Source organism: Plectropomus leopardus, chromosome 15, assembly GCF_026936395.1.
Source record: "Plectropomus leopardus strain MGB_pleo_1.0 chromosome 15, ASM2693639v1, whole genome shotgun sequence".
Lineage (NCBI taxonomy): Eukaryota > Metazoa > Chordata > Actinopteri > Perciformes > Serranidae > Plectropomus > Plectropomus leopardus.
The window spans coordinates 2,200,786-2,213,151 of record NC_142190.1 but is presented as its reverse complement, the minus strand read 5'-3'; the positions used below and the strand labels follow the sequence as shown (position 1 = coordinate 2,213,151).

At 38.4% G+C, this 12,366-nt stretch overlaps 1 protein-coding gene across 2 annotated transcripts in view; it reads right to left on the bottom strand.

Annotated features, from left to right (window-relative positions):
• The window catches only part of tspoap1 (TSPO associated protein 1), a 104,856-nt gene that overhangs the window by 38,722 nt on the left and 53,768 nt on the right, over positions 1–12,366 (bottom strand). The window contains exons 7-13 of one of the 2 annotated variants that reach the window (XM_088088952.1): positions 10,087–10,254; positions 4,506–4,589; positions 4,298–4,387; positions 2,772–2,894; positions 2,576–2,680; positions 2,343–2,393; positions 531–551 (exon numbers count right to left, since the gene is read on the bottom strand). In XM_088088952.1, coding sequence (XP_087945078.1) covers positions 531–551; positions 2,343–2,393; positions 2,576–2,680; positions 2,772–2,894; positions 4,298–4,387; positions 4,506–4,589; positions 10,087–10,254 — 642 coding nt within the window. The remainder of the gene's footprint in view (positions 1–530; positions 552–2,342; positions 2,394–2,575; positions 2,681–2,771; positions 2,895–4,297; positions 4,388–4,505; positions 4,590–10,086; positions 10,255–12,366) is intronic. The other variant, XM_088088953.1, reaches the window with a different exon arrangement.

The window sequence follows — 12,366 nt, the reverse complement described above, 5'->3', positions numbered from 1 at the left end:
AAGAACTTAAGGCCCAAATGATTTTAAAAGCAGCAAATGCAGGTGTTTTTCAGGGACCCGTGTCTGTTTTCCTTTGTTGCTTTTAAGGCATCAAACGCTGGTATCTTTTAGCAACTTGTGGCTCTGTTTCTTGCAGCGTTTCAGCCGCCTGATGTGGGTGTCACGGTTACACCAGCAAGGACAGAATGACACAAGAAGAGACATTGCTGCTTTTTCCACCAGCAACTGTAACCCCCAAACAGGGTATTTTTGGCCAGAACAAACTTTTTTTTAAACATATACACACATTTCTTCAACATGTCCACTATATATGAGTGCAAAAGCAATCTGTGTATTTGTGGTTTGCAGAAACATAAAATGACAACATTGTTTACTGGAAATTAGGCTAATGTACAACATTGTTAATTTGAAGCATTTAAATAAAAATAATTGGGGTTGGTGGTTTTATCTACAGGGGCTAGGGGAGGCATCGTGGCAGGAAGGTAAATATTTTGGCGCAGGGGATTAAGCAGGCTAAAGGTTAACAGTACCTGCATGCAGTCCAGTGTACTCTGGTTAGCAAAGAGATAACACAAAGGAAAAAAACGGCAAAGGAAAGTCAACACATGCTTGTGAAACGATGAATCTGGGAAAGAGAAAATACATTAATCAAACAGAAACACAGCAGTCTGGAAAATCCCGTATCACCAGAATGTGTCTCTGCCCTCAGCAGCCAACTTCTGCCTTTTCAACCGACATAGATTTAAAACATCTGTTTTTATCAGACTGCAAAAGGCAGCGTGTCGACTTCAGCTGAGAGGGAAAGAGACTTTCTCCTGTGATGCTTCCGAGGTGAAACAGCGACAGAAAGTGACAGAAACAAAGCGAGAGGAAGGAAACAAGCAGTTTAAAGAAAACAAAAAAACAGGAGCAAACTATACTCTACCAGCTCCCTCTGCAACACAAGCTGAGTCAACTCCTAAAATAAAATACACACTTCATTTAGCAAAATGCACAATGTGAGAAAAGCAGACAACAACTGTGGAGGAGTTTTTGAGGTTTTGTTGGAGGGTCTTTTTTGCATCAGCAGCCAATCAGACAGATGGAGACTTTAACTGTCAGCGAGCGTCTGACTTCATTTTGAATTTTGCTCACTGAGAGCGAGCGTAAACGTCACAGCAGCAGAGAAGACATCTGTTCAAACGGTTTTTCAGACCCGTGAGTGCGACAGAAATGTGTGTTTTCTGCAGCAGCTTCTCCGCCAGGTGTTTGATAAGAACGAAGAGCTCATCGTGATGTTTGACCACGCTGCGTCAGGAGGACAAAACTAACACTGATACTCTTTTGGATTTGTGATTTTTTTAGGTGTCTAGATAATAAAACACTTGTGTGAAAACAGAGTTTTGATTTTTGTTTGGGAATCAGCCTAAATTCTTGTTGGTAATAAAAGCACTACATCAGTGATACTCAACTTACAGCCCGCAGGACAAATCTGGCCCCCAATAGGGTGCCAGGTGGACCCCCAACAATCTTCTAATTCACAATAAAAATGAAGTGATTCACACTGGGAACTGGTTTTGTAATTTTGGCATCCATAAGGTGCATAAAACAGCATCAAAATAAGAGCCTGTTTATAAAAAAAGTGGCAGAGGAGGACAGAGGCCTAGCTAAGCCCCTAATGCTCTAAATACTCTAGAAACGTCCTGGAATCTACAAATGACCTAAAATCCTAGAAATGTCCTAAAATCCTAGAAATGTCCTAAAATCCTAGAAATGTCCTAAAATCCTAGAAAGTCCAAAATCATAGAAACATAAAAAAATCTAAAAATCATCCTTAAATATGAGAATCGTGAAAACATCCTCAAGTCCTTGCAATGTCCTAAAATCCCAGTAACATTTTTAAATTTTTAAATCTCGTCTTAAAATCCTAGAAATGCCCTAAAATCATAGAGACATCCTAAAACTCAAGAAGTCCTAAAACCTAGAAACATTCTAAAATTCCAAAAATCCTCCTAAAAGCTGGCAATCATAGAAACATCCTTGAATCCTGGAAATGTCCTTAAATCCTAAATACCTCCTAAAAACCTAGAAACATTCTAAAATCTGAAAATCATCTTTAAATCTGGGAATCGTAGAAATATCCTCAAATCCTGAAAATGTTCTTAAATCCTGAATATGTCCTAAAATCCTAGAAATGCCTAAGATCCTAAAAATGACCTATAATCCTAAAAAGTCCTAAAGTCCTAGAAACGTCCTAAAATCCTGCTAACATGTGTGGGTCTGCGGCCCCAAAGCAGAGCCAGCTGAGCATCACTGCGGTACACGGTGGAGAAATCGTGTGTTTTTCTGCAGCACAGACTCACCTCCAGCATCTGAACCACTCCCTCATGCTCCCTCTTCGCGTATAACTGAGCCTGAGGATTAAAAAAAAAAAAAAAAAAGAAAGATATTAAAGTCACGATGCTCATAAAACTCACAACACAGCGAGCTCCCTTTGATGCTTCGTTGCCTCCTGCTGGACGTAATTAGGTTGAAAACAGCTCGGAGGTTTGATTTCAGCAGAAAGAGATACGAGTCTGAAAATAAGGGTTCTTACCCGCTGTAACCGTTTGATTTCATCCTGTTTGAACTTAAGGATAGCCAGTGCCTGCTCATGTTCCAATTCCAGCTGCTGCCTTCGCTCGGCGACCTCTCGCATATGCTTCACGGGGAAAAACAGAAATGTTTTAATCATGTTCTGGCCCTGAGTGAAACTGAGGATGATACAGCAGAGTATCTGAGTCCAGCGGTACCTTTAGGACCTGCTCTAGGTTCTCCAGTTTGGCACGGAGTCTCTGGTTCTCCTCGAGAACTGAATTGTGTTGAGCGGTCACTTCAGAGAGATCTTCCCTCAGCTCCTCATTCTCAGCCCGAGTCTGACAAACAAATGCCGGAGAGCAGAGTTTCCACGTTTTTACTCGTCATTTCTTCAGGTTTTATTGAGCAGCAGCTCTGTGAGACTGCAGAGCTGTACGCACGGTTCATACACAGTTTTACCAATAACTTTCCAGGACTTTTTCAAGACCATGCATTTTCTGACACGAGCATCGATACTCCTTATTGGGTCTTATTCATTACTATAACATCACTTTTTAAAATGTATATTATTTTAAAAAAAATACAGCTTCACAACAGAATTATAACTGAATATTTAAAAATAATTTAAGGACTGTTTGTTATTTATGTGAGGCGAGAGAGTGGTGCAAAAAGCAGGAGGCATGACAAATAATTTTAAATATATAAATATGTTGGGTTTTTTTTATTAAGTTTTTTATTTTGGCTTTAAAGGGTTGTATTTTGTGTTTATTTTACCACTGATTTTTAAAGAATCATGCTTTCAAAACGTCTTTAAAGACTTTTGGCTATTTAAAAAAAAAAAAAAAATTTTTTGACCTTTTTTAAGAAAAAATGTGTTTTATTTTTATTAAAATTTTGGCGATTTTTTAAGGCTTTAATGGCATTTATTCAAATGGAGTCTGGTAGGTTTGGGGATTTTCATTATTATGATATATAAACTTTAATGATATAAAAACTGTTAAAAATATGTGTTATTTTAAAAAATACGACTTCAAAATGGAATTATAACTGATTATATAAATATTATTTAAGGACTGTTGGTTATTTATGAGAGGGGAGAGAGTGGTGCAAAAAGCCTGTCAAATGTCAAATAATTTTTTAAGCACTGTGGAGGAACTGAAGTTTTTTATTTTGGCTTTAAAGGGCTGTATTTTGTGTTTATTTTACCACTGATTTTTAAAGAATCATGCCTCCAAAACGTATTTAAGACTTTTGGCCATTTTTTTAAAAAATTATTTTTAATTTTTTGAACATTTTTGAAGAAAAATTTTGGTGATTTTTTGTTTTTAGGATTTTTTGGGGGGCTTTAATGGCTTTTTTAAATGGAATCTGGAAGGTTTGGCAATGGCGATTTTGGGGCTGTTTCTGTTTAAACAAAAAGGATGTTATTCTTTAATAAAAAGCTTTTTCTCTGTAGGGATCCATTCATAATGTCATTTATAACAACAATATGAGCCCGTCAGTGACAAAAACAAACACTTTTAGTGAACATACAGAACATTAACACAAACAGGCCTCAGGTGGTTACAATCTAGAGCTCTTACTGTTAAATTTAAAACTTTGTTGTTCACTTAGACACAAAAAACAACAGGGTCCGTGCTGAAAAATACAGAACCTGCCTTTTAAGTTGGTGAGTGAAATATCAGGAGCAACTTCATACGAAAAAAACAACAATTTAAACAAGTTTTGGGGAGACACTGACCTGGTCGAGCAGCTGTGCCTTCCTCCTGAGGAGATCTGCCTCCTCCTTTAGTTGCTCATTTTTGCCTCGCTCATCCTCAAGCTGGCTCTCCTGTCACCAAACCACAGCACGGAGTTCAGATAAAGCCGAGGAAGTCATCCTACGACGATGCTAAAACCGGCCTGGAGCTCGTCCAGAGAGCCAGTGAGGAGAAGGAAACACTGCTTACCAAATCCAGACATCTCTTCTGTCGCTTCTTTACTTCATGCTCAAGGTTTTCACATTCTTTTCTCTTCTTGCTCAGCTCGCTTTCCTGAAGTGACAGAAAAAAAACAAAAAAAAAACAACAAAACACTGAATCATGAGTTTAGATTTTGCAGCAAATGACCTCAGCTGACCTCTGACAATTGTCCCGATTTCTTTCAAAAACATGGGAGGAAGGCAGTGAGCAATGAAAGAAGAAATGACCCAAAAATCAGCAAGAAATTACAAAAAAATACAAGGAAATTACCTTAAAAATGAGTAAAAAAAAAAAAGAAAAAACAAACAAGGGAACCAAAACTTTGAAAAGTGTTTAAGAATTAAAATAAATCTGTAACATTATTTTAAATGTATAATTATGATTAAAAATTAATTAAAAATTAGCAAGAAAATACAAAAAAGGACAAGAAAATTACCTGAAAATAAGTAAAAAAAAAAAAAAACAAAACAGAAGAAAGTGAACAAAAAGAAAAATAAAAAAAGTTTAAAAAATAAATAAAATGGAACAAACAAACAAACAAGGCAACCAAGACTTGGAAAAGGTGCTTAAAATTCTAATAATTTTGTAACAATATTTTGTTATCATATTAATGATTTTTCTTCACTTTTTCTTTCTTTTTTCCCTGAAAAATGTACAAAAAAATTACCTGAAAATTAGTAAAAAAAATAACACAAATCAGAAGAAAACAAACCAAAAAAGAAAAAGAAAGTTAAAACAGACACAGTTGCTCACTGTCATTTTTCCTGTGTTTTTGACAGAAATTGCACCAATATGTGCCGAGTTTAAAGCTTGAAATACATGTGAAATAACGGGTAAAACCATGAAAAGTATGTGTGATAAGGACATATTTGCCTTTACATTTTGCTCTGCAGGATACGCTGGCTTTAGTCTCCATACTGACCTCTGACAGGACAGCAATGAGGTATTGCAAAGCTTAGCATCCTTTAATTATTCTAAATGCAGCTTACATGCAGGAGCAGCATCGGAGAAATCAGCTTATTTCAGCTGCAGGACCGCGATCACGGCTGCGAGCGTGTGGGGGGAAGCTACACAACAGACGGGCTAATTTGGGACCACCAGCAGCTGACTGGAGGAGAAACAGCAAGACAATAACCATAATTAAACTGCAATCTGTGGTCTGAGTCGCTTCAATAATGTGAATCGAGCGCGAATGTTTTACAGTCAGATCGGGAGGAGCTGAATCACCACGACAGCGGCGCTGATGGGACCTAATTTTACCGTCAGCTGTTTCACAATCAGCACTTCTTACTGAACTTACCAACTTTTATGTTTCAGATCTTTATTTAACCTTTAACCTCTCAGTGATTATTTAGCATGTTTGCATCTTCATCCACAGCTGCTGAGATGTGTCAGTTTGAGTCGCTAACATGACTTAAAATATCACCTGCGTGACTCCTGCAATGATCTAACATGATCTAAGATCCCACTTTTCCCGATGACTCCATCATGACTGACAGTGTCCATGTCAGTGAGTCATTCACACTGGGAATCGTTTTTGTCCTTTTGGTATATTTAAGGTGTCAGAGAGCGTAAAACAGCATCAAAACAGAGCTTGTTGATCAAAAAAAGAGCCAGTGGAGGACCCCCACACCCCCGACAGACGTCCTAAAATCCTAGAAATGTCCTATAGGTCTTGAAATGTCATAAACCTCAAGGAACATCCTGAAATCCTAGAAATGTCATAGAATCCTAAAAAAATCCTAAAACCTTAGCAATGTGCTAAAATCCAAGAAATCTCCTAAGATCCTAAAACATCCTAAATCCCCAGAAATCCCCCAAAATCCTAGAAAAGTCCTGAAGTCCCAGAAATGTCCAAAAAGCATAGGGACATCCTAAAATCCAAGAAATGTCCCTAAGATCCAAGAAATGTCCAAAAATCTTGGAAATGTCTCAAAATCCCAGAGACATTCTAAAAGTCCTAAGCCGCTAAATAGCGATAGAGTCGGCACGTTAGTAGTCCTCTCCCCCGTCCCCCTGGGACCTTAGATCGTCTTGTTCGTTTGTTTTTGGACGTGGAAATGTTGTTTTATTGCGTAACATCCGTAACAGTGTCCCCTACACTACAGCGAAAACACTGACTGACTGAAAATCTCGTCAAAGGCGGAGAAAGAGTTAAAAAAGAGAAAGAAACAAAGGGTTAAACCCTGCTGCTGACTGATGACATGTTGTGGACTGATCTCGCAGCAGCAGTTTGACACGCAGCATCATGCAGAGTGTGTAGGACTGGAGGAGCGAAACCATGGCAACACGGGCCAAATCAAAGCAACTTATGCGTATTATTATCGGTTCTATTTATCGGCCAAAAATGTTACTATCAAAATTATCAGTATGATGTCATAAGTCCGTTACCATATGTCCGTTATCGTTCAGATAATTATCGTGCATCCCTAAAATAAATCAATAAATAATAATAAATCAAAGAAATCAACCTTCTACCTTTTACCTTAAAATCTGAGAAATGTCCTAAAATCCTACAGTAGTGATGGGGCTGCTGTGACTGGACCCTGGCCCCTGGACCCTGGCCCCTGGCCCCTGGCCTCTGGCCCCTGGCCCCTGGCCTCTGGCCCCTGGCCCCTGGCCCCTGGCCTCCTGTCATTTGCAAAAGTGGCCCCCAAGTAAATCAGGTGGAGTGTCGCTGCTCTGACTCTTTTAAATGACCAAAGATAAAAACATTGAAGCTACATTTGAACACCATTTCTTTGTCTGTTAAACTATAAAGTTATAAAAGATTATTATCATAAAGATGAAAGTAAAGTAAATAAAGTTTCTCTTTGTGCAGCCGGACTGTGACGGTTTAAATCTGAATGTAATGATGCACAGCAGAGCGCTGACTCACTCTAATCACGCATTTTCTCGTTCCTTCATAATTATGCTGATTTCATTGGGACTTTAGTAAAATGAGAGAGATGAGTGCGTGCAGACGCATTTTGGAGAATTCAAAAGCAGCACATCACTTTTTTGGAAACACGGCAAAACATCTGCAGGAATCGGAAAACTGCGGCGCCACAAATCACAGCTGTGAGAGTCTGCACGGCTCAGCGACGGCTGAGGAGACACAGCAAATACTGCGTTAACTTTAACTATAACTGAACTCTCTCACTCTCTTTCTTTATCATTTTATTTATTTATTTATTTTTTTTACATATTTATTCATTATTTTACTTATTGTTTTTATTTATATTTAATTATTGCTATTTTCATGTTATTTATCAATGTATTTATCTGCTTCCTTTTTTTTTTTGTACTTTTTTTCCCGGTTTTAATGAATACAATTTTTTGGTGTGTTTTTTTTTTTATTTACATGCTTGTGTGCTTGTGTGTGTGTTTTGGGGGGTGGATTTTTGCTTTATATAAAGCACTTTGTGTTCATCTGTATGAAAAGTGCTATACAGATTGGTTGATTGGTTGATTAATAACAAATATTACTCATACAAGGGCAGGACATTCTTTAAAAAAAGCACCTAATTTACAGATTATTTTTGGCTAATGTGACTGCAGTAACAGAATGAATTTAAACACAGACAGGCAGCTGACATAATACTTTTCTCTATAATTCACTACACTCGTATTTTTACATTCAAACAACACACGTTACTCGTCTCCATGATACTGATGCTACAGTGAAACCACTTCTCTGCGTAGAGAGGGAAAATGAGACCCACTTGTAGAAGCAGCGAGGGCAATGTGCCTCTCTTCTGTTTCCAAGGGACGAGATCAAAATAATCCCGGCATTACATAACAAATCTGACCGTAGTTTTTCCCTTCAGCTCGGTCACAGCACTGAATCAGAGCTTTAGTTTCACATGGAAAGTGGATCACAACATGCAGTCAGTGCTGCACAACATGCAGTCAGTGCTGCACAACATGCAGTCAGTGCTGCACAACATGCAGTCAGTGCTGCACAACATGCAGTCAGTGCTGCACAACATGCAGTCAGTGCAGTCAGTGCTGCACAACATGCAGTCAGTGCTGCACAACATGCAGGCCGGAATTATCGGTATGACGTCATAATTCCCATTATCCCTAAAATAAATCAATATATAATAATAAATCAACAAAATTAACCTCCTACAGTTTACCTTAAAATCAGAGAAATGTCCTAAAATCCTACACTAGGGATTGGGCTGCTGTGACTGGCCCCTGGCCCCTGGCCCCTGGCCCCTGGCCCCTGTCATTTGCAGAAGTGGCCCCCAAGTAAATCAGGTGGAGTGTCTTTTAAATGACCAAAGATAAAAACATTGTAGCTACATTTGAACACCATTTCTTCGTATGTTAAACTATGATGTTATTAACGATTATTATTATAAAGATAAAAGTCAAGTAAATATCGTCTTTGGCAGGGTTGTATCGGGCTGACGATACTGGTATCATATGAAATTAGAAGACCTTGACCTCTGACCTCAGATTTCTAAATAAAAATGGGTTCTGTGGGTATCCACAAGTCTCCCCTTTACAGACACACCCACTTTATGTTTATATTGTATTTTAGTATTTCTGCATATCGGGGTCCCTAAACAGTCTTAAAATTGCTCCCACTTGGCGATGCAGTGAGCTCCCAGGCTCACTGGCATTTGACAGGCCTTGTTTAAAGGCAGTTGTGTTTCGTTTTCTGTCTGGAAATGAGGCTTTTCTGCAGCCTTGCAAACTGCTGGTGAGCTGGTTTGTGTACAGAGTATCCATGACAACGCACAGAGCCGACCATAACAACAGCCGTGTGTCACAACAACAACAAAAACCTCAGTCGATGGACTCCTACAATTCAAGGTGCTGCATCGCCTTCATCGATCCAAAGAAAAACTAGCAAAGACACATTTTTGGTGTCAAACTGTTCCGCTAGTTGCTATTTTGAGAGCGACACCAGAGGACACACTCCTCCTCAGACAATATTTAAACGCTTTCGCGTTTGCCTCCTTAAACGTTCGATGCATTGTACTTATGAAGCGGAAGCAGGAGGCGTCTCCCGCTCACGTCCAGCGTGCTGGAGAACTTTTTTACAATAGTTAAAGGACATAAAGTGTACGTTGGGTGGCTCAACATGGCAACCATTTCTAAAATACATGAACACACTAAAACTCAAAAGTGATCGGTATTTAAAGCACATAACGAAGGCATCTGTGACTAATGTGTACATCTACTTGTTTGTATGAATATGTGCGTCTGAGTATTAATTTTTACATTTTGATTTATTTTACTGTTTGCTTATGTATGTCTGAAATGTCTACATGTATGTATACTCTCATTTTAGCTTTATATAATTTGTTTTTCAGTTGCTTTGGCAGGGGTTAGGGGGTTGAAAAAAGGGACAACATGTAAGCTTTTATATTTTGGTGTTCCACGGCATATCCCATATGTCTTCATCAGAAAATGCTGAATTGGGAGGAAGGCCTAATTTGTAATATTTAAATGAAATGAGCTGTTTATATGACCTCAGTACGTTTAGAATATTGTCATATTCATATTAATAGTGTAATACTGGTGTGCACGTCACTGTGAAGCATCAGCAGAGTGTGGCGGCAGATCTCCTCACCAGAAACTGTAGGTGCTGCTCCTCTGTGCGCTCCTCCTGATGGGAGGGGGTCGGGCTAAGGCCCGGTTGGGGCGTTACTCGCGGCCCCGACTCCTCCTCCTCTCCGGGAGTCTTCTCACACCTGGATGGAGCTTCATCTAATCCCACACACGGGGTCTCTCCTCCAACCTGCCGGGGAGCAGCACAATCACTCCGTCAGTCACTTCGTATCTCATCAAACTTCATTTATAATAAACCTTTCAGACAAATCGAAACGCTGCACAAGCAACTGACAATATTAAAGATGATAAACAAGAAATTACCAAAAAGAATCAAATTTATCAATACATTTTTTAAAAAAGTTACAAGAAAATGACATGAAAACTGGTTTGCATCTTGATTATTTGTTTAGTTATTGGTTGTTTTTAATGTCTTTGTTTATGCTCGGCATCTCTGAAAATAAAGGTCTCACTCAACTGGTTTCCCGAGTTTAAATAAAGGTTTGAATAAATGAATTGTGTTCCTCTGTAAAGCACCAAGGAGACACAAGTCTGCATGTTATGACAGCGTGCATCAGTCTGCCAATGTGCTCAGAAATTAAGAGGTCATCTAGAAAAGTCCATTTTACATTTTTAGTTTATTGATTTATTATTACTATTATTATTATTATTATTATTAATAATAATAATGATGTATTTAGTTTTATTTTTTTGACTTTTTATTAAAGGTCCAGGATGTTGTAGTAAAAAGCTCCTGTTTTTTTCTTAAAAAGAGGGTCTCCCTCAATAGATTTTCCAAATTTTTAATAAAGGTTTGAATAAATGAATTGTGTTCTTCCATAAACCACACAAAAAAAACCACACACGCAAGAGAAATAAAGAGGTAATCTTGAAAAGTCCATGATATTGAATTGTTTTATTTATTTATTAGTAGTAGTATTAGTATATTTACTTATAATATTAGTAGTAGTAGTAATTATTATTATTTTTTATTTATTTATTTATTTATTTTAAATTTTATTAAACATCCAGGGTATGATAGTAAAAATCTCCAGTTCTGATCTTAAAAAAACAACCAGCTACTGAGGAGATGATTGTTAGACACACTTAACATGACACCCCCCGCGGTGAGGGAGGGATTAGCAGCAAGCCTCCTTCCTGGTGGTCCAACTACAATCAAAGAATAATCCAGGAGGGAATCCCTGCAGCCTGCAGCACGACTCAAACACATTAACTCAAAGCCTCTTCCTCCTAATTAGGCTCGCTGCGACGACTTCAACGTCTCTCCAGAGCAGCAGCTTTTTCTTCACGGTCATAAATGTTATGATTTGTGTGACGCGGGTCCAGGTGGGGGACAAACTGACATTGGTTAAGGGTTAAGAGTCGGGAATCAGTATCTAATTTTAGAGCAAACCTACTTATGCTCAAACTGTGCTAGTGCAGCCAAAGCCATGACCCAATAACAGGATCAGAGGCGCTCTGCCACGTGCTGCACGGGGATCGCTGCTTCACACTCGGCTTTCTTTTGCACCGGGAGCCACTGCATGCCTCATCGCTCCAGACTCCAGGCTCACTTTACACACTGCTCTTGTCTTTTGCAGGTGGAATTGCAGAGCGATTGTCGTATAAAAATTATTTTATACTATTTAATTATGTAAAATGCACGTGCGATTCATCCACGTTTAGGTACTTTCAGAGTCCTTCACTGTCTGCATGCAGACGTGTGAGGCGGCTGCAGGGCGTCTCAATGTTAAGATACTGAAAGGACAAGACTTCACTGACCATCGTCTCTGCTGCACATCTGCTCTCAATTCTGCACATTACTACGTTTGCACATCCATCCTCACTTTTTGCACACTTATTTGCGCATTTTTTCTTTTTTGTTGCTCTTTTTAATCTTTTTTGCTTTTTGTTTTGTTCTTTTTACATATCTTTATTATTAGTGTTATTTTATTCCATGTTAAGTGCCTTCCTTTGTATAAATATTTGCATTATTTTGCCTTTTTAACAAATATTTTATTCAGTTGCTGCTCTCTTATTTGCTGCTGTACTGAAACAATTTCTCTCACGGGATTAAGAAAGTACTTCTATTCTATTCTATTGTAGATCTTTAGATTAAAATGATAGGCACATCTAAATGTGCTATTTAAAGATGATTTATTCTACTGTTACTTTCAGTTTTTGGTATGTCTCTGTCCATGCACGCGTGTTGTGCCTAAAGCTTCTCTGACCAGCCCCCTGAGTTTATTTCATTACTCATCAAGTTTGTTTTATTATTCATCAGGTTTGGTTAATCAGTTTA